This window comes from Heptranchias perlo, chromosome 2, assembly GCF_035084215.1.
Source record: "Heptranchias perlo isolate sHepPer1 chromosome 2, sHepPer1.hap1, whole genome shotgun sequence".
In the NCBI taxonomy this organism is placed as follows: Eukaryota; Metazoa; Chordata; class Chondrichthyes; order Hexanchiformes; family Hexanchidae; genus Heptranchias; species Heptranchias perlo.
The window spans coordinates 112,771,578-112,793,959 of NC_090326.1; the positions used below are offsets into that span (position 1 = coordinate 112,771,578).

At 44.2% G+C, this 22,382-nt stretch overlaps 1 protein-coding gene across 5 annotated transcripts in view; it reads right to left on the reverse strand.

The window, feature by feature from the left end:
• Window positions 1–22,382, reverse strand: part of LOC137342161 (serine/threonine-protein phosphatase 6 regulatory ankyrin repeat subunit A) — a 188,822-nt gene that overhangs the window by 105,269 nt on the left and 61,171 nt on the right. For all 5 annotated transcript variants that reach the window (XM_068005905.1, XM_068005896.1, XM_068005887.1 and 2 more), the window contains 2 exons: window positions 11,011–11,089; window positions 9,084–9,154 (listed from right to left, as the gene is read on the reverse strand). In XM_068005905.1, the coding sequence (XP_067862006.1) occupies window positions 9,084–9,154; window positions 11,011–11,089 (150 nt within the window). The remainder of the gene's footprint in view (window positions 1–9,083; window positions 9,155–11,010; window positions 11,090–22,382) is intronic.

Below are 22,382 nucleotides of genomic sequence, written 5' to 3' on the forward strand. Positions count from 1 at the left end.
ATTCCAGATTTTTATAGCACTCCAGGTCACTATCTTCATAAGTTGTGCAAAATTTCTAATGCTAAGTTTGCTTTTTTGCTTCCCTTGACTTTTGTGAATTTTTGATTATCTTTCTAGCTTAAATTTTCAGCTTCTGCACTTCTTCTGTTATACAAGTCTCTCTATTCAACTCCTTACTGTTGCTTCTTTGCATTGTTTCTTACTGCAGTATTTGACTGAATTGACTCTGTATTCTAGCACTAAACTTCTCACTTTTTCTCTCCATTGGAAATGAATTTGGGTTAGCTTAGAAATAAATTGATTTTGTACTTTCCTCTTCTGGCCCTTACTCATAACTGTTTCCCTTATCTGCACACCCTTGTTTGTCCTTCTCTTCACATAAACATAAATTTTGCACTGCACCATCCTCTTTCCAAATCTCACCACCACTGAAACAAAAAACATTGTTTAATCAGCTTTTATCTTAAACACTGGTACCTCATCTCTTTTTTTAAAAAAAAACAGGTGATCTTGCTGAACGCTCAAAATCACGACAAACGTAAAGTCTACTTACACATACAGCTATACTCAAAGTATGTACGAGCAGGCCACCTGTCAACCTTCTTGGCTTGCAATATTTTAACATATTTTCCTCACTCTCAACACTGTATGCCCTTTGTTTAGCTGATGTGCTGTTGGAGATGCTGGCTCCTAATTTCACATCATGTTCTGTTCTCAAATTTGCACTATGGTGAACATACAACTTACTTAATTTACATTTATAGGTGGTAACTGATATACATGAGCATAAAGTGCATTAACTTTTACTCAGTATGTAATATAGAGGAAGTTAAATAAAAATACACACAGCAAACAAGATTCACAGTTCAGACAATTTTAAGTTCTCAAAATTCCAAGAAACTGTACACAAAGAAACAATTAGGAAAGCATATTTGAAAATTAGAAAATAGGGAAAAATAGGAGGTGAAGAAAATTCCTATCTGCTTCAAAAGAACAAAGTAAACCAAACACATAGCAAGTAATAGCATTCTACAATTTTTACATCAGGTTTTTAAAACTAACAAAACCAGAAGTGGTGAAATAACGTGAACACAAAATTAACCCAATACCAAAGGGAAAAAAAAACTTGGAAAAAATTTGAAAACTAAACTAACCCCTCCAAAAAAAAAATCCCAAAAAGATCCAAGAAATTTTGTAGCTACCCCAGGAAACAGTAAAATCCTCAATACACCAAATAATACCTCGATTATAGTATTAGCTCAAGTTTTTCAAATGCAATTAAAAAACAGGAAGTGCATAGGGGAATTTGGTTTTTCTGCAGCTTAAGATGGTCAAAAATAAAACATTTAGAATAAATACAGGCACAATTTTGAATTTACCTGTAACATACTGAAATAGTTTTATCATTCTCATTCCCTTTTCCTATCATGATTTAAAATGGAATGGAAAATGTGGTGGCAACAGATAAGTAAAAAGTAAAAGTTAGCAGCGAGAGAAGGCGAGAAACTAATTTGGAAAGAAGAACTTGCGTGTATAACATGAAACCTAAATATCAAGGGCTCGATTTTACCGTCGGGTTTCCTGTGGGTTTCCAGCGGGGAAGCCCCGAAAATCCCGATATCCAGTCACGTGACGGGAACCCGCCACGATCCCGCCCACTTCCGGGTTCCCCGATGACGTGCGGGGGTGCGTGCGTGGCCCCCGCTGGTGGGAATCCCGCAGGCAATTAAAGCCAGCGGGATGCCACTTGAGGTTATTTATTTCGCTTGTTCAGGTCATTAACTGACCTGATTAAGGGACTGTGTGTGATTTTGGGGAAACATGGGACTGTTTCACACACTGGGGGAAACAGTCCTAGTTGAACTGGACGTGTTGCAGCTGTCAGCCTATGGCAGCTGCAAAGGTCCATTTGACAGGTGGGGGGGGGGGGGGGGGGAGGGGGGACCCTCACCCATTGCAGGAGGCCGCTCTGTCACTTGGGACAAAGTGTGGCCTCCACCACCCCACTCCGGACGGTCAAAGTCACCAACCTACACACTCACCCCGGGGTCCGGAGACATGTGCCTACCTTGCGGACCCCCTCAGATGTACATATTGCGGATGGGGGCCGCCATAGCTGCAGTCATGACCCCCTCGGAGGGCGAACAGCATCACCAGCCTCGCCATCCACGCCGTCCACCTCTGACACGTGGAGCTCCACAACAGAGTGCTGTGACACATCCACCTGTACAGCAGGAGGGAGGGCTACCGCAGAGAGAGACGCGTCGCAGAGGGCTACAGGGTCCACAGACCGAGGCGCAGCTCCCCGGACCTCTCCGATGCAGCAGTGCACACGGAGGCGCAGATTCACTCGACATGTAGTCGTGGAGATCTGCAGGCTCTTTCATGCCGAGCTGCTCCTGGCTGGCCCCAGCACCATCTGCTTACCTGTCGCTGCCAAAGTCACCACTGCCCTCCACAACTTCTCCTCCGCATCCTTCCAGGGTGCAGCCGGCTACACCGCCGATGTCTCTCAGTCGTCTGCGCGGAAGAGCCCTGCAAATACACCTGCACCTACTCTGCAGTAACACAATGGGTGGCATCAGTGGTGGGTCCTCATAGTGATACCCAGGAGCGGGCATTATTGGACACAACAGACAGGATTCGCGGAGACATGGCAGTGGTGGTGCCAATATGATGTGTGATGTTTGTTGCTCTGAAATTCAATATAGGTAACACCCATGGCAAACCCTCAGACACCCTTGTGCATCCCCTTCACGCTCACGACACGTTTGCCTTACGCTGCCTACTGCACATATGCGATGCATGCCCTGTGGCTGCAGCACAGGTGGTGGCAGGTTGAGTGAGGCTGGCCGTGAGAGAGATGCACGAGACGGTGAGTATGGGATAGAGCCATGAGATTGTATGAGGATTGGGTTGCGTGTTAGTGGCGGGTGAGTACTGGCGAGGTGAGTAGGTGCAGGTAAGATGAGGATGGGGTTTGAGTGGGTGTGAGGGGTGATGTGACAGTAGTGTTGGCGGTGCCGAAGGAGATGTGGGGTGGGGGCAGTGTTGTGGCAGACGGAGTGTAGGGGAAAGACTACGTGTTCTCACTGTGGCTGACCTACTGAGGTCATTGGAGCGCCTCCTGCACTGTATGCAGGTGGGCGATATGTTGGTGGTGCAGGTGACCCCCTCTGCCACCTCGAGCCAGGCCTTCTTGGTGGCAGAGGCAGGCCGCTTCCTCCCGCCCGCCGGGTGGAAGATCTCTGTCCTCCCCCTCCTCCTCACCCCATCTGATGATACCTGGGGTGAGGCATCATTAAACTGGGAGCAGCCTTCCCCCTGGGCTGCTCCATGCTGTAATTTGTTCCATTGGTTGCAGCATCTGTCAGTGGAGGACTGCCCCTTTAACTAGAGAGCCTCCAGCTGACAGATCGTACTGCGCATGCGCAGCCCGCCCGACGCGCAGACCAGCAGCGCGGACCCCGGAGGAGCAGGTAAGTGATTCCAATTAGTGGATTGCCTGCTACGATCGCGCGGGCAACCCACTAATTTCACCGGGCGCGGAGGCCACGCACCCGAAACCCAACCCGCCGGAAACCCGCAGGCCTGCTAAAATCAGGCCCCAAGTCTCAGAAGGAGAACAAGTTAGGCAAGTGCTTGAATTGAAAGGGCTCGATATTAGGAGGGAGGCAGGTTGGCAGCGGGGGGTCAACTGGGCGCGTGGGTAACGCGCCCAGTGAATTCAGGGTGCTCCGCACGCAATCGCAGCCTAATTGAAGCCACTTAACTTGGCTTCCGGGTTTCACACTGGAAAGCTGCGCAGTGGGCGGACTGTGCACCTGCATCATAGACTGTCAGCTGGAGGAGCCCTTTTTAAAGGGGCAAGTCCTCCACTGACTGATGCTGCAGAAAGGAGCCAAAATTACAGCATGGAGCAGCCCAGAGGGAAGGCTGCTCCCAGGTTTAATGATGCCTCACTCCAGGTCCTACTGGATGGGGTGAGGAGGAGGGGGAGGACAGAGATCTTCTCCCCGGCGGACAGGATGAAGTGGCCGGCCTCTGCCACCACGAAGGCCTGGCTCGAGGTGGCAGAGGAGGTCACCTGCACCACCAACATATCACGCACCTGCATACAGTGCAGGAGGCGCTTCAATGACCTAAGTAGGTCAGCCGAAGTGAGTACACTTACTCATTCCCCTACACTCCGTCTGCCACATCACCGCCCCCACCCCACATCTCCTTCTGCACTACCAACACTACTCTGTCACATCACCCCTCACACCCACTCAAACCTCATCCTCATCTTACCCGCACTTACTCACCTCACCAGAACTCATCCCGCCACTACCACTCAACCCAATTCTCCTACAATCTCATGGTTCTGTCTCATACTCACCCTCTCATGCATCTCTTTCATGGTCAGCCTCACCCAACCTGCCACTACCTGTGCTGCAGCCACAGGGCATGCATTACATAAGTGTAGTAGGAAGCGTAAGGCAAACATGCCGTGAGCATGAAGGGGATGCACAAGGGTGTTTGAGGGTTTGTCATGGTTTTTTACTTAAATTTGATTTCTGATCAACTCACATTACATATTATATGGTCACCACTACTGCCATGTCTTTGCAAATCTTGTCTGGTTTGTGCAATAATGCCCTTTCCTGAGGATTACAATGAAGACCCACAACTGATGCCACCCATTGTGTCACTGCAGAGTGGGTGCAGGTGTATTTGCAGGGCTCTTTTGTGCAGACGACTGAGAGACGGCGGCGATGTCCCCGGTGGCACCCTGGAATGATGCGGAGCAGAAGTTGTTGAGGGCAGTGGTGACTTTGACAGCGACAGGTAAGAAGATGGTGCTCGGGCCAGCCGGGAGCAGCTCGGCATGAAGGAGGCTGCAGATGTCCACGACTACATGTCGAGTGACTCTGAGCCTCCGTGTGCACTGCTGCTCAGAGAGGTCCAGGAAGCTGAGCCTCGGTCTGCAGACCCTGTGGCGAGGGTGGTGCCTTCAGCGATGCATCGCTCTCTGTGGTTGCCCTCCCTCCTGCTGTGCAGGTGGATGCGTCACAGCACTTTGTTGTGCAGCTCCACGTGTCAGAGGTGGACAGCATGGTCGGCGAGGCTGGTGATGCTGTTCGTCCTCCGAGGAGGTCATGACTGCAGCTATGGCGGCCCCCATCCGGAAGATGTACATCTGAGGGGGTCCGCAAGGTAGGTAAATGTGTCTGCACACCGTGGTTGAGGTTCCAAGTTAGTGAATTTTGTTGTTAGGAGGAGGGTGGTGGAGGTGGCCAAACTTTGTCCAAAGTGACAGAGTGGCCTCCTGCAATGAGTGAGGGTCTCCTCCCCACCTGTCAAATGGACCTTTGCAGCTGCCACAGGCTGGTGCCTGCAACACGTCCATTTCAACTGGGAGTGTTTCCCCCAGTACGGGAAACATGCTCAGTTGAGATGAAAATCCCATCCCTCCTAAAATATCCTACAAATCACGTCTGCTAATGACCTGAACTATCAAATTAATTGCCTTAAGTGGGATCCCGCCGGCTTTAATTGCCGGCGGGATTACCGCATGCGGGGGCTGCGCGCACATCTAAGCGCGTCACTGGGAAACCCGGAAGTGGATAGGTTGGAGCCGGGCTCCAGACCTGCCCCGGGAATCCCCGAGATTCGGAGCGTTTCCCCCCCCCCACCGCCACGAACCCGCCGGCTCGGACGTCCAAAAATCGAGCCCAAAGTGTTAACCACATACAATTTTTAAAAATCATTTAGCTCACTGAAATTTTATATTTGTCCAGTTATGCAATTTGACATCATCCTTAACAAGGGTTATTAAAAAAAATTAACTCAGCAAAAACTTTTAACGTGCAGTAAAGCTATCTTTTGTCTCATCAAAATAACCAATTTCCAGTACGTTAAAAAAAATAATAGCTTCAGTTTTGATCTTCATGGTTTAGGATGTCGGAACTCACCACGTGTTATTGGGTAGAATTTTAACATGCCGGCAGGAAGAGTCTTGAGGGGGGTGGGGGGTGATTTGCAGGTGTGAAATCCGAAAGGGAAGTAGGTGGGTTGTGATCGAAGCCTCTTCCGGGTTTCGCACCCGGCAGCCAGCCTGATTGACAGGCTGGTTGCTGACAGGAGCTGCACATCCGAGTTTGGGGGGGGGGGGGGGGGGGGGGAGAGAGAGAGACGGAGACCTCATTGGCAGTTCGGATAGAGATTGGGGGGTGGGACAAAGATTGGAGTGGAGAGGCCCGACGTCGGAGACCGGAGTGGAGAGGCCCGACGTCGGAGACCGGAGTGGAGAGGCCCGACGTCGGAGACCGGAGTGGAGAGGCCCGACGTCGGAGACCGGAGTGGAGAGGCCCGACGTCGGAGACCGGAGTGGAGAGGCCCGACGTCGGAGACCGGAGTGGAGAGGCCCGACGTCGGAGACCGGAGTGGAGAGGCCCGACGTCGGAGACCGGGGTTTGGGGGGGGGGGGTTTACGGCAACATTGTTTTTAAGGTATGTTTATTTTCTATTTTTACAATGGGAAATGTAATTTTATTTAACTTATTTAGTCTATTTTTCATTAATCCGGCACTTCCCGTCTGCTTTCACCAGGTGTGAATCGGAAGCAGTGGGAAAGCCCCCCAAGGTAACGTTAAAATCTTTTTAAGTGGCCTATGCACAAAAAATAAACTACCTTAAGTACCTCAATGAGGTACATATGCCCCTTTAATTATCGGCCCGCTTCCTGGTGACTGATGTGCGCGTGCACAAAGATTTGCCCGAGTCTCATTCAAAAATGTGCGGGTTCCAGCCGGGATGTTTGCCCGCTCCCAAAAACAGCGATTTTGATTGCCCCTCCGCCCCCAACCCACCCGTTTTTCCCTTTTAAAATAGTGCAACCTAGGGACTGTAGTCATTTCAGCAGTCAATGCAAGAAAACCAATCCTGCTACCTAAATTTAAAAAAATACAGAACATGGGCAAAAAATTGTTTCTTCACATCTGCCACAAAAATAAAGCATGCTCATTTTCACAGCATAGAATCAAAGAACGATTACAGCATGGAAGGAGGCCATTTGGCCCATCGAGTCCGTGCCGGCTCTATGCAAGAGCAATCCAGCTAGTCCCACTTCCCCGCCCTATCCCTATAGCCCTGTAATTCTTTTCCTTTCAAGTACTTATCCAGTTCCCTTTTGAAGGCCATGATTGAATCTGCCTCCACCATCCCCTCGGGCAGCGCATTCCAGATCCTAAACACTCGCTGTGTAAAAAGATTTTTCCTCATGTCACCTTTGGTTCTTTTGCCAATCACCTTAAATCTATGTCCTCTGGTTCTTGACCCTTCTGCCAGTGGGAACAGTTTCTCTCTATCAACTCTGTCTGGACCCTTCATGATTTTGAATACCTCTATCAAATCTCCTCTCAAACTTCTCTGTTCCAAGGAGAACAACCTCAGCTTCTCTAGTCCCTCATCCCTGGAATCATTCTAGTAAATCTCTTCTGCACCCTCTCTAAGGCCTGCATATCCTTCCTAAAGTGCGGTGCCCAGAACTGGACACAATACTCCAGTTGTGGCCGAACCAGTGTTTTATAAAGGTTCATCATGACTTCCAGACTTTTGTACTCTATGCCTCTATTTATAAATCCCAGGATCCCATATGCTTTTTTAACCACTTTCTCAACCTGCCCTGCCACCTTCATCGATTTGTGCACATATCCCCCCAGATCTCTCTGTTCCTGTACCCCTTTTAGAGTTGTACCCTCTAATTTATATTGCCTCTCCTCGTTCTTTCTACCAAAATGTATCACTTCGCATTTTGCTGTGTTAAATTTCATCTGCCAAGTGTCCACCCATACCACCAGCCTGTCTATATCCTCTTGAAGTCTATCACTATCCTCCTCACTGTTTACCACCCTTCCAAGTTTTGTCATCTGCAAATTTTGAAATTGTGCCCTGTACACCAAACTCCAAATCATTAATCTACATCAAGAAAAGCAGTGGTCCCAGCACCGACCCCTGGGGAATACCACTGTACATCTCCCTCCAGTCCAAAAAACAACTGTTCACCGCTACTTTCTGTTTCCTGTCACTTAGTATGATGGTTGATACTCGATGTATGGCTGTGTGCCAGGTTAATACAGTTAATAATGGAAGTTATCTTTCGTAAAAGGTAATCTTGCACTACCTACGGTCCATTTTGCGATGTCAACAGTTCCTACTGATGCAATTATAAACAAAAAGACCTCTTTAAAATTTACACATACAAATCTATTAAATAAATTCTTGCAGAGAACAATGTTTACAGTTTCAATTGTTAGCCCGTTACAGACAGGATTGCATGAAGATTCAGCCCAACCAGATAGCCATTTTGCAGCCATATCTAACCTTTAAACAAGCTTGCCGTCTGGCCTTTACAAAGCCAATTTCACAAACAGACAAAGTCTGAAACGCATACGGCCATTTCAAGATGCATATTATTACTATCCTCAATGGCTTCAGCGAAGTAGTCACTATTTGGTCTATGAAGTGGTTTGGGACTGCCAATACTAGAAAATAATTGTTGAGGAAATTATATGCTAAGAATAAACCAAATCTTTATTAAGACAACAAAAACCCATAGAAACGAAAGCAAACCTCAAACAGGACATCAGCTTCTGTTTAGCTTCAACATCTGACATTTCTCAATAGTAGTGGATTTACAGCTACGAGAATTTTCATTAGGCTCTCAACACTAGCCAAGACTGAAGATGATGAATTGCTAATTTCTACAATGTGCAAAATAGTTGGCACTTCCAACATTTTTTTATATTTTTAAATTTGAACATTTTTTTTCTAAATAAGACCATTCCTGCTTACAACACTAGAAAGCACAGTCAAGAAGATCCACTGAGCTGACTTTTTTTCCTAAGTTTTGCATCTCCACGTTTTTTTTTACTCAAAACATGTAAAATCAAAAATGAATTGTACATAACTTGAGAAAATATTTAGGAGCTGTTGGCTTGGTAGATTGCATTTTGTGTAACTGACACAAAAGTACGCATGGGCTTTTAAGCTAAGATCTCTAATTCTGCCATGGCAGGGTTAAAGTCATTTACACTTACCTCACTGCAAGAAGCAACAGCACGATGCAGGGGAGTCAACCATTTGTTGTCTTTGGCATTAACTCTAGCTCCTAAAAGTACAAAATAATACAAGTAATAATGTAGCTATCAAACAATGGTCTTCACAGAATTTCCTACTAATTCTATATATAATTGTATGGCTAGTTAAGGAAGTTAGGTGAAACCTTTCTACTCACTGGGTAATGGAATTAACAAGGATGAGTGGAATAAGCGGCACTGACTTAAAACAGGCTAAGTCCATTGCTAGTATGTAAAGCTCATTAACCCCTTTAATTAAAATAAGGGATTGGCCAAGACCAGTCTTAAAAAATTTAAAATTTCAAGAAATGTAATGATTTAAATGAGCCTGACAAATGTTTGTGGAAACAAAGGTTAACATACAAGATGAATATGGTCTGCCTGTTTCATTTTGAAGGCAACTTTTAACAGTGTTGTGGTTTGGACAATTCCTTAGATCACCCTAAGGACCTGCACCCTTAGTAAGAGCTTCCTTCCAGCAGTTTTCCTGAAGTTTGGATGACTGTCTACTCATTTATATATGAAAGCAGGAAGATCTGAAAATTTGAGACTGGAACACAAGGGGGTGCCCTTCTAAGACTAGGTCTAAGATACACTGCTAAAGCAGAAAGAAGTAAAATTCACTTTGTATCTGGCACAGGAGTGTTTGATGCTGGCGCTACCAAAAGTTAGAAACTTTTCATTTCCCTCTTTGATGAACACAATAACCTAGCTAAAAAAGTGTTTACATATAACAGTGCTTTAAGACAATTCAGTATTACAAAGTTCTATAAGCAAAAACAATATTCTTAAGACAAAGTAAAAACAAGATCCACTTCAAACAATTAGTCAACAATATTCTAGTCCCAAATTCTCATTGGGGCCAAGGTGGAATCTCAGCAGATCAGGGGTCAGAAACCTGTTGAGCCAGGACTCCACCCCATACTTCAGAGAACCATTTTCCAGTTTGGAGAGGGCAGTAGAGTGTAGTGAGGCCATGGGTTAATCTTCAGCCCCATCAAGGCGGTGTAGAGTTCCCAGTCTAGCTGGGAATTCTGCCCAGAACACTCTTATAAGGCCTCAGTGGAACTCTTGCCAGCTCAGAGTTGGCATGAGTTTCATGGAAATCTTTTGAAATGGCCAAGAAGTTCCGTAGAAAAAGATCATCGAGCCCGGAGAGGACCAATTATCTTTCTTGACCTGGCAAATGGCTCTTTCCAGAGCTGAAGACTTTTAACATCTTGGTTTTCGTCAATCCGTGATGGGCCTCGGAAGGGGAGCAGCTTATGATGGAGGAGCTGTGCGCTGCTTCACCTTACAAGGGTGGATTGGGGCAGGCACTGCTAAGGCACTCATGGGCACCAACCGCCCGCCCTGACTATGCAGGTGTCCTCACAGTCTGGGGCAGGTTCAGCTTCTTAGGATTTGGGCATACTTGAGTCCTGCATCGCATTATTCGACCAGCAGGTGGGACCATCTGAATTTTGGCCCCTTTGTATTTAAGCAACAGATTTGTGTTCACTTGTATTAATGTACACTTGTAATTCGTTAAGTTCCAGTTTTTATTGGGCGCTTTGAGGTCCCCAACTGGTAGACTGTAAGCAATTGACTAACACTTTATGGACATTGCTACAATATTGTTGAGCAACCAAAAAACATCAACTTAGCTGTTACAAAGCTTTGTAAGCTACCTGCATTTTCAGCCTGACCCAGTTTGTACCACAGAGATGTACAGTAAACTTCAGATGATTAAAACTTTCAGTATAGAAAGTAAGCATGCAAAATCCAAACCGTAAACATTGCCTGGAATTTCTGTAGGGGTTCTTCTGATCTCCCGCTGTAACTTCAGCAGAAGATCTTGTGGAAACCCTGGAGAAAATGCACAAACATTGGCTAAATTGAAATATACCTGATAGAATAAGGAGTTCAATAATTTCAGCATCTCCTAGGTAGGCAGCAGCATGCAAAGGAGTTCTCTTCTCAGCATCCTACAATGAGAGGAAAGAGCATTTTAGAGAAGTTTCCTATCTGTATCTTAGTGACAATGCTAAAAAAGACATCTTTGTCACACCACTCGTAATTTCAAGCTAAAAGTAGCCTTTTGTCATCCAAAGTTGAAGCTATCAATATGAAAGCATTCTACTCCAAATGCAAAATCCAAGAGATGTATTTCATAGAATCTTACAGCACAGATAAAGGCCACTTAGTCCATCATGCCTTCTATTTGAAAGAGCTATTCAATTAGTCCCAACCTTGTGCTCTTTCCTCACAGCCCTGCAAATTTTTCCTTTTCAAGTATTTATCCAATTCCCTTTTGATAGTTACTATTGAATCTGCTTCCACCACCCTTTCAGGCAGTGCATTCCAGATCTTAACAACCCGCTGCGTAAAAAAAATTCTCATGTCCCCTCTGGTTCTTTTGCCAATTATCTTAAATCTGTGTCGTCTGGTTACCGACCCTCATGCCAGTGGTAACAGTTTCTCCTTATTTACTCTATCAAAACTCTTCAGAGAAGCTGGTTCCCTCCAAAGTTTTCCTCAGGATAGCTGGTACCCGTCCACTGACCTCAGATCAGACAAGGCAACCCGCTGAATTTTAGCAAATTATTAAGCAGAGGAAAATAAACTAACAAGGATTCCCCTAGTAACCGAGTGAAGCGCTGAATCCCCAGTCGCCTGACAGGCGAGGAAAATGTGGCGTACAGAAGGCCTCTTTCTCCGATGACGTTCCAGGGCCCAAGTCCCTCAAATGTATTTGATAGCAGTTAATTCTGCTGCATTAGGCTGTGGATTCAAACCCCACCCAAAGGATTGAGCACATAATCTAGGGCACCACTTCAGTCCAGTATTTAAGTAATGCTGCATTATTGGAGGCATTGTCTTTCAGATGATATATTAAGCTGAGGTTTTGTCTGCCTGTTCAAGAAGATATAAAAGATCCCTTGGCACCATTTGAAGAGGAGCGAGGCATTCACCTCTTTCTGGTGTGGGAGGAGGGGTTCCATTTCATGCGACACTGGCAATAGTACTGGGACAGGAAGGAGCTGTAATGTTGGGACGGGCTCCACCTGAACCGGAACAGGACCAGTGTCCTAGTGGAGTGGATAAATAGGGCTGTCAATAGGACTTTAAACTAGTAAGAAGGTGGGGGGGGGGGGGGGGGGAGGAGGGGATCTGGGGAAGATAATATAAGTCTGAAGAAAAATGAAATAGGAAATGAGAGTAAAGGTCAGACCAAGTTAAGGAATAAGGGTGACAAACGGTCAGGGAACAAATAGTTATAGAACTTGAGTGCAAAATGACTTAAAAACAAAGGGAGGGGAAAAATTCCTAAAAACAAATTAAATTGCCTGTTCAGCAATGTGCACAGCATCTGAAACAAAACAGAGGAACTGGAGGCAATAATTCAGAGCGAGGAGCCAGATGCGGTAAGGATAACTGAAACATGACTACATAAGGAACAGGACTGACAGTTAAATATTGCAAGATATAATGTATTTAGAAAGGATAGGGAAAGAAGTGGAGTGGGGTAGCTGTACTAATTAGAGACACCGCAATGGCAATAGAAGAAAGGGACGTAAGTAACATTAAGATAGAAACAGAATCCATGGGGATTGAGACAAAGGATAAGAAGGGATCGATCATGTTAATAGTTATATTCTACAGGCCACCCAATAGTGGAAGGAAAGTAGAGGATGAAATATGTAGACAACCAATGAAGTACTTTTGAAGTGCAGTCACTGTTGTAATGTAGAAAATGCAGCAGCCAATTTGCACCCAGCAAGCTCCCACAAACAGCAATGAAATAAATGACCAGAGCATCTGTGTTAGGCGCTGGTTGAAGGATAAATGTTGGCCAGGACACTGGGAGAAACTCCTCTGCTCTTCTGCGAATAGTGCCATGTGACCTTTTACACTCACCTGAGGACAGATAGGGCCTCGGTTTAACATCTCATCCGAAAGAAGTCACCTCCAACAGTGCAGCACTCGCTCAGTACTGGACCAAAGTGTCAGTCAAGATTACCCACAACCTTCTGAGTCAGAGGCGAGAGTGCTACCAGTGAGCCACAGCTGACACTAGCTCCAAAGTTATCAAAGAAAAGCAATTTAAGTCCATCTGAATAAAATGAACTTCCCCAAGCTCTCCATTCATCCAACTATCTTTTTGTGCATTTCCCCCTCCCTTCACCCCATTATTGGCAGCCGTCCTTTCCTCCCTAACCCCCATCACCTCCTCTTTTAAAGGTCCCCCTTAAAACCCAACTCTTTGACCAAGCGTTTGGTCACCCCTCCTAATATCACCTCTTTGGGTCGCCGTTCATTTTTGTCTGTTTATGCCTGTGAATTGCCGGGCACATTTTTCTGCTTTAAAGATGCTACATAAATTAAAGTTGCTGTTTTTTTGAGACACTCATTTTCCACACACAATACGATCACAACTTGAATCTATAATGCATTCCCTAAACATGCATTATCTTGCAGCAGAAAAATTGTTGGTTTTGCCATAACTTTACAAGCCATGTAAATGGAGAACAGGATAGCTGCAGATTAAATACTAAACAAACGCAAAATAACCATGAATTTATTGATCTGCAAATGTTGAGAGCAATAAATTGAATCAGATACTGTTACTCTGCTAAGTTTTAACACTCATGAATCATAAAAACATTTTTACAATACATCCTAAAGTTAGCTTACAGGAAGGGTATCCACTAAGTTTTGGTCAATAGCTACAATCCAGGCCCATAAGGGAACTCAACATGCTCATTTTTAACATTGTGTGCCATTTATACTCACAAAGAAAAAGCAACAAAATGCAAAAGCAGCAAATCATGAGAACAGTTTTTGTTTATCATGTGATACAGTAATGTTTAACTATTTTTCCGTACTAGATTGTCAACATTTGTTTCTGCAAACTGGCTGTTTAAAGTTTGGTTGTAGATCAGACCCTGCAAGTCTTTAGTACCATACACCCTCTTTACCTAATGCCAAGACATCAGCTGGAGACCTGCCTTCATAGAGCTCGACCTCAGCTACTGGTTTCAGCAGCAACAAGATTCACAGTGTTCCACGCTGCCGACACTGGAACATTCAGTAAAACTGAGCAATTAATTTTCCAATGTCAAGTCTCTCCCTATTAGGATAAAGGGCTGAAAGGGCAGCTGAATGGCATGGAGAGCTATGGAACCACATGCCGACAAAAATCTGTAGGAGATATGGTTCTGTGAAATTAGATCTCTTGTCTATCGTCTTGTACGGAATGAGTATGTTATATAGGGATATCACAACAGACAAAATATAGGAGACCATATCTGAATCAGAGAGCAGCAGCAGAAATGACAGTGGCAGTAGCATCAACAGATTTCACAGCAACACTGTGACTGGAAGCATCAAAGAGTAAATGGGCAGGAAATGCTGGAGTTGATAGAGGACTACAGGGGCCACATTTAGTCCATATGCTATAGAATAGGAAAAAAATACTGCATCACTTGAGCCGTTAACAACCCATGCTGAAAAATTCAAACATCCAACAAAAAAAGTTAGAACAAATGTGGATTGGCCCAATGACTCAGTAAGTTTATCCAGTGAGTAAACTGAGTCAGGGACCAAGAAAATCCCAGATTCAATCCCAGGGTACGCAGAGAGTTATCTGATCTCAGCTTATGCAGAGGTAGAGACTTTACAATTGGCCTCAGGGTCCCTAGGCTGGGGATGTGGGGGCAGGAGGAGAAAGTCAGAGACGGCACCAACTCCTGCTCACTATCCAGCAACCCCAGCTGGAAAAGCAATTATGTGAACATAAGGTAAGGGCATGATTCAGGTTTGACTACCTTGTGCAATGGCATGATACATTCAATTAAATCAGAAATTTCAGCTATTCCACCCATAGTGTCCGTACCAGCCACTGCTCTTTTTCATGGAATCGCTTATCCGTAAATATAGCTCTGGCCACCTCTGGGAACACCCATCACACCTCTCATGTCCATCTATAAATACCGTGCTAAGCAGAAACTAAATCATGGAAGGGTATTGTTTTGCTCTTTTAATTAAAGGATATGGAAGGGTTTGTATACTTTTTATTTAGCTCTAAAAGGGGCGGAGTCCAGTCATGGGGAACCAAGATGGTTTGGTCAAAGAATATTTCTAACATTCCATGAGATCTTTTTGTGGGTTGCAAAGTGACTCATCGTGTAACTGCAAAGAGACCAGAAAAAATAGCACACAGGAAAACCATAATGTATGAGTCATAGGCAAAAAAAATTCTTTGCCCAAGGAGGATGCATAGATATAATGGAGCACAAATTCTTAAAATTCAATACAGCAATTGAATCTCACTCCTATTTGAATGTAATATCTAAACTGAGACCCACTGAAGGATATAAGGCACTTCTAATTTCCCTTTTTAACACTGCATCCTATTTCAGGGGAATAGCTTCCAAATATAATTCAGGAGTCAGTCTCCATAGGTGGCGCAAACACATTAAGTGGTCAAGAGATAGGTTTTGAGGAAACATTTGAAGGGGGTATAGATATGGAAAGGCAGGAGTTTGGAAGGAGAATTCAAGGATGCATGGCTAAAATGGCTGAAGGCTCTGCCACAGAGAGTGGGATGGAATTGGGGTGTGGGCAGCAATGAGGGTGAGGGAAAATGTTCAGAAGACGATAATCGGGAAGAGCAGAGGATGCAAGATAGTTTTAAGCTACGAGGAGGCAACACAGGTCAGGGGAGACAATGGAGGTTGGCAACAGTGGGGTTGATGGGCAGGAATTTATGCAGGATGAAAAGCAGGCAGCGTAGTTCTGATCAGTTTAAGTTCATGTAAGATGAAGCTTAGGAGGCTGGCAAGGAAAGCATTGGAGAAATCAAGATTGGAAGTGATGAAGGTGTGGATGAGGGCTACGAGACTGGTTGAGGTGAACCTAGGCAAAAACTGTTCATATTTATTTCAGGGGTCAACATAGGTAGCATTGATGATGGAAACTGCAGGGTTTAACACCAATGCTGTGCTCCACCTGATTCAGCATGAGTGCATGAGGGGAGGGGAATGGAATCGGAAGCTAATGACCAAAATTTCTGACAAGAGCCAAACAAATAGGCTTTGGTCTTGCCAATGCAGAGCTACAGAATGTTCAATCATGCACTACTTAATGGTGGAAAGCACAGTAAATGTCACTAGAATTGGTTGGTAATGGAGAGGTAAAGCTCACTTCCTTGGCATTCATATGGAAGCTGAGCAGGCTGCTTATCAGAAAGCAAGTAGGAAACTGATATACATTCATACAGACACAAAACTGTTTAAATATGCAAGAAACTTACAAGGTATTTAAAGTATGAGATACTAAAAACCTAAAACTTTCAGTAACATACTAGTTGATCTCCTGTGGCATTGCTCAGATTTTTAAAATTTATTCATGGGATGTGGGAGTCACTGGCAAGGCCAGCATTTATTGCCCATCCTTAATTGCCCTCGAGAAGGTGGTGGTGAGGCGCCTTCTTGAATCGTTGCAGTCTGGGCGGTGAAGGTATTCCCACACTACTGTTAGGTAGGGAGTTCTAGGATTTTGACCCAGCCACGATGAAGGAACAGCGATAAATATTTCCAAGTTAGGATGCCCTTGTCCTCCTAGGTGGTAGAGGTCGTGGGTTTGGGAGGTGCTGTCGAAGAAGCCTTGGCGAGTTGCTGCAGTGCATCCTGCAGATGGTACACACTGCAGCCACAGTGCGCCGGTGGTGGAAGGAATGAATGTTTAAGGTGGTGGATGGGGTGTCAATCAAGCAGGTTGCTTTGTCCTGGATGGTGTCGAGCTTGAGTGTTGTTGGAGCTGCACTCATCCAGGCAAGTGGAGAGTATTCTATCACACTCCTGACTTGTGCCTGGTTGATGGTGGAAAGGCTCTGGGGAGTCAGGAGGTGAGTCACTCACTGCAGAATACCCAGCCTCTGACCTGCTCTTGTAGCCACAGTATTTATGTGGCTGGTCCAGTTAAGTTTCAGTCGATGGTGACCCCAAGGATGTTGATGGTGGGGGATTCAGCGATGGTAATGGTTGAATGTCAAGGGGAGGTGGATAGACTCTCTCTTGTTGGAGATCGTCATTATCTGGCACGAATGTTACTTGCCACTTATGAGCCCAAGCCTGGATGTTGTCCAGGTCTTGCTGCATGTGGGCACGGACTGCTTCATTATGAGGGGTTGCGAATGGAACTGAACACTGTGCAATCAACAGTGAACATCCCCATTTCTGACCTTATGATGGAGGGAAGGTCATTGATGAAGCAGCTGAAGATGGTTGGGGCTAGGGCATTGCCCTGAGGAGCTCCTGCAGCAACGTCCAGGGGCTGAGATGATCAGCCTCCAACAACCATTACCATCTTCCTTTCTGCTAGGTATGACTCCAGCCATTGGAAAGTGTTTTGTTTAATGCCTCTTTCTGTAATCATCTTGCTCATTCTTACCGACCCTAATTCTTCCTGGGCTATCCGTATTTGTCTTCCACTCTTTTTCTGTCATTCTATATGCCGGTCATACACTATTCTCATTGTGGTGTCTATTTGTGTCTGACCCTTTAACCTACCCTATGTCATTCTCTCCTTTTTCAGGATCTCCCCTCCCTTCTGTATATTTTCTAATCTCTATTATTCTGAATCATGTTCCTTTACCAATATATTCATTAATTATATAAAAAGAGAAAAAAAGATAGCGAGAGCGAGCGAGAAAAGAAGTGGGCACACTTTGTGCCTGCATATGCAAGCCAGCTCTGAGAAGCAATTATGTGCTTCAAATGGGCAGATATTGTGCGTGCAACACCTAAATCCACTGATGGCACCACTACTGGAGGGGCTGTCTTTCGGATGAGATATTAAACCTCAGGTGGACATAAAAGATCCCATGGCTCTATTCGAGGAAGAGCAGGGGAGTTTCCTGGGTGCCCTGGCCAACTTCTATCCATCAACTTACAGCATGAGAACAGATCATCTAGTCATTTATCTCAATGTTCTTAGTGGGACCTTGCGGTGTGCATGTTGACTGCCTCATTTTCTACATTCTTCTGCATCCCCCACTCTCTTCACCCCAACACTGTCAGCCATACCGTCAGCCGTCTACACCTTAAGCACTGGAATTCCCTCCCTAAACCTCCACCTCTCTCTAATCCTTTAAGACCCTCCTTAAAAGCCAACTCTTTGACCAAGCCTTTAGTCAGTCAACCTAATATCTCCTCCTTTGGCTTGGTGTCAATTTTTGTCTGGTTACGCTCGTGAAGCGACTTGGGATGTTTTCCTATGTTAACGCCGCTATATAAATTCAAGTTGTTGTTATTACAATGAGTACTATTCAAAAGTACCTCATTGGCTGTGAAGCACTGTGGGACATCTTGAGGTCATGAACAGTACTTTATGCAAGTTGGATAGCTCTTTCAAAAAGCCAGCACAGGCATGACTGGCCAAATGACCCCCTTTTGTGCTGTATCATTCTATGGTTCTATGAAGTTCTTTTTCTTTTATTATTAATACCAATTACATTTTCCCCATGTTTCCACATGAAATCCTTCAAGACCACAGTGAACATTTTCTTGTTGTGATTGTTTGTGAACATTTACCTTTATTACTCTGCATTTCATCAGCATTTTTTTTAAAATTCGTTCATGATTCAGGTTTGAACTTACGTAAAATATGTTTATTGTGTTGAGGAAATGAAAAATATATATTGTAGACATTTTGTTCTTTATTGGAATAAATAATCATATCTCAAACTTAAAACCCTGTGTAACGTTAAGCCCCCTGCACTGATTTATTGCCCATCCCTAATTGCCCTCAAGAAGGTGGTGGTGAGCTGCCTTCTTGAACCGCTGCAGTCCATGTGGTGAAGGTTCTCCCACAGTGCTGTTAGGTAGGGAGTTCCGGGATTTTGACCCAGCAACGATTGATTTAAAAATAATTTTAAAATATTTTCCCGATCTCATTAAGACTAGTTAATTGCACATTCATCCAGTTTAGCTAAATAAAAGCATTCCATATAATCGCAGTGATTATATTTAGTTTTATAGCCTGGCTTGACTACAATACTATCTTCACACACACAGCTTGCAATAGACAGTGGATTACTGTTCTGCTGCCATAGAACTTTCCATGCTCTCCAAAACACTGCCATGCAGAAAGTGCAACAAAAGAGCACAAATTAATTTGTTAAATGTTCATTGTCACATTCATTCTCTACAGCACAATTAGTTCCATTGGTGGAATGCGACCAGAGGTTTTAACATCTTCAAGCTGTACAAACCAGTGCAGGGGGCTTAACGTTACACAGGGTTTTAAGTTTGAGATATGATTATTTATTCCAATAAAGAACAAAATGTCTACAATATATATTTTTCATTTCCTCAACACAATAAACGTATTTTACGTAAGTTCAAACCTGAAACACTCAGGCTTCACCTAAACAATACAACACTGGCACGCACAAGATATAGTATAAACTGTCGCGTTCTGCGATAAGTTTCCCTGACCCTAAAGTGCACTTAGTCTGCACAATCTAATGACATGGTGCCATAATATGGTGCTACTTGAAGTCACACCAATGACGCTCCCCACCTTTCAAGAAAGAGCATCACCCCAGGCTATATAGCTCCTACTGGATGATACAGATCAGCAGTGCTATATAGCAAGGTGCAGGTCTCCAGTACACCCTTACATAAATAAGGCAAAGGGAGATCAGTAAAAGGGAGAAAATAGATGGAGACTTACTCTCATATTAAAGTTCATTTAATCATGAGAAAGCAGGAGCAAATTAGCACGAAAGTTGAAAATACACTTAAGAACATAAGAAATATGAGTAGGCCACATGGCCCCTCGAGCCTGCTCCATCATTCAATAAGATCATAGCTGATCTTCGATCTCAACTACACTTTCCCACCCGACTCCCATACCCCTCAATTCCCTTGGAGTCCACAAATGTATCAATCTCAGCCTTGAATATACTCAACAACTGAGCATTCACAGCCCTCTTGAGTAGAAAATTCCAAAGATTCACAACCCTCTGAGTGAAGAAATTCTTCCTCATCTCAGTCTTAAATGGCCGACCCCTTAACCTGCAACTATGCCTCCTAGTTCTGGACTCTCCAGCCAGGGAAACAACCTCTCAGCGTCTACCGTGACAAGCCTCCTCATAATCTTATATGTTTCAATGAGATCACCTCTCATTCTTCCAAACTCGAGAGTATAGGCACATTCTACTCAACCTCGCCTCATAGGACAACCCTCTCATCCCAGGAATTAATCTAATGAACCTTTGTTGCACTGCCTCTAAGGCAAGTAGATCCTTCCTTAGATAAGGAGACCAAAACTGTACACAGTACTCCAGGTGAGGTCTCACCAAAGCCCTGTACAATATTAAGACTTCCTTACTTTTGTACTCCAACTCCCTTGCAATAAAGGCCAACATTCCATTCGCTTGCCTAATTGCTTGCTATACCTGCATGCTAACTTTTTGTGTTTCTTGTACGAGGACACTCAAATCTCTCTGAACACCAACGTTTAATAGTTTCTCACCATTCCCTTTGCAGACTCTTTGCATCCTCCTCACATCTTACTTTACCATCTAGCTTTATATCGTCAGCAAACTTGGATACATTACACTCGGTCCCTTCGCTTAAGTCATTAATATAGATTGTAAATAGCTGAGGACCAAGCACTGATCCTTGCGGCACCCCACTAGTTACAGCCTGCCAATCTGAAAATGACCTGTTTGTCCCTACTCTCCATTTTCTGTCCATTAATCAATCCTCTATCCATGCTAATATGTTACCCCAACCCCATATCTTATTTAACAACCTTTTGTGTGGCACCTTATCAAATGCCTTTTTAAAATCCAAATATACTAAATCCACTGGTTCCCCTTTATCTACCCTGCTAGTAACATCCTCAAAAAACTAATAGATTTGTCAAACACAATTTCCCTTTCATAAACCATGTTGACTCTGCCTAATCATATTATGATTTAAGTGCCCCATTACCACGTCCTTAATAATGGAATCCAGCATTTTCCCGACTACTGATGTCAGGCTAGCTGGCCTGTAGTTCCCTGTTTTCTCTCTCCCTCCTTTCTTGAATAGCGGTGTTACATTTGCTACCTTCCAATCCACTGGGACTGTTCTAGAATCTAGGCAATTTTGGAAGATCACAGCTAATGCATCCACTATCGCTGCTGCCACCTCTTTTAGAACCCTAGGATGTCGGCTGTCAGGTCCAGGGGATTTGTCAGCTTTTAGTGCCATTAATTTCTCCAGTACTTTTTTTTAATTATTAATTACTTTAAGTTCCTCACTCTCATTAGACCCTTGGTTCCCCCTATTTCTGGTATTTTTTTGTGTCTTCTACTGTGAAGACAGATACAAAATATTTGTTTACTGTCTCTGCCGTTTCCTTATTCCCTTTTATAATTTCTCCTGTCTCATCCTCTAAGGGACCAACATTTACTTTTGGAACTCTTCCTTTTTATGTACTGTAGAAGCTCATACAGTCTGTTTTTATATTTCTTGCTAGTTTACTCTCATATTCTATTTTCTCCCTGTATCAATTTTTTGGTCATCCTTTGCTGGTTTCTAAAACTCTCCCAATCCTCAGGCTTAATATTGTTCTTAGCAACATAAGCTTCTTCTTATAAGTTAGCAGCACGAATCAAGAATTGTAGCTCTATTTTGGATTTTTGTTCCTTATTTCATTCAAAAAAAATTCTGAAGGAACAGAGTTCTGAATATGTAAGAGTTACACAAGCCATTGCCACTGCTACCTTACAAACCTTATGATACTGCTAGAACGCACATGGGAATAGCTTACTCACCTGTACAAATTTTCCATCTGGATGTGCCACCAACCTGTAACATTTTATGAGCATAATCTTGCCATTCAAAAGCAAAGTCAGGATAATGCTTGTAGCAAATCTGATGATGCAAATGCATAATCATTCACTAAATTAATTTAAGATGTCGGTTTCTAATGTTAAAATCATAACTGCACAGATTATTAAAAACTGTCCCCTGCTGACCATGTATAATTACATTTTTAACAACTTTTATTTATATAGTTAAGTCCCACTCCAAAGACTTGAGCACATAATCTGGGCTGACACTCCAGTGCAGTACTGAGGGAGTGCTGCACCATTGGAGGTGCCGTCTTTTGGATGAGACGTGAAACCAAAGCCCCAGTTGATGTAAAATATCCCATGGCACTATTCGAAGAGGAGCAGGGTCGTTCTCCCCAGTATCCTGGCCACTATTTATCCCT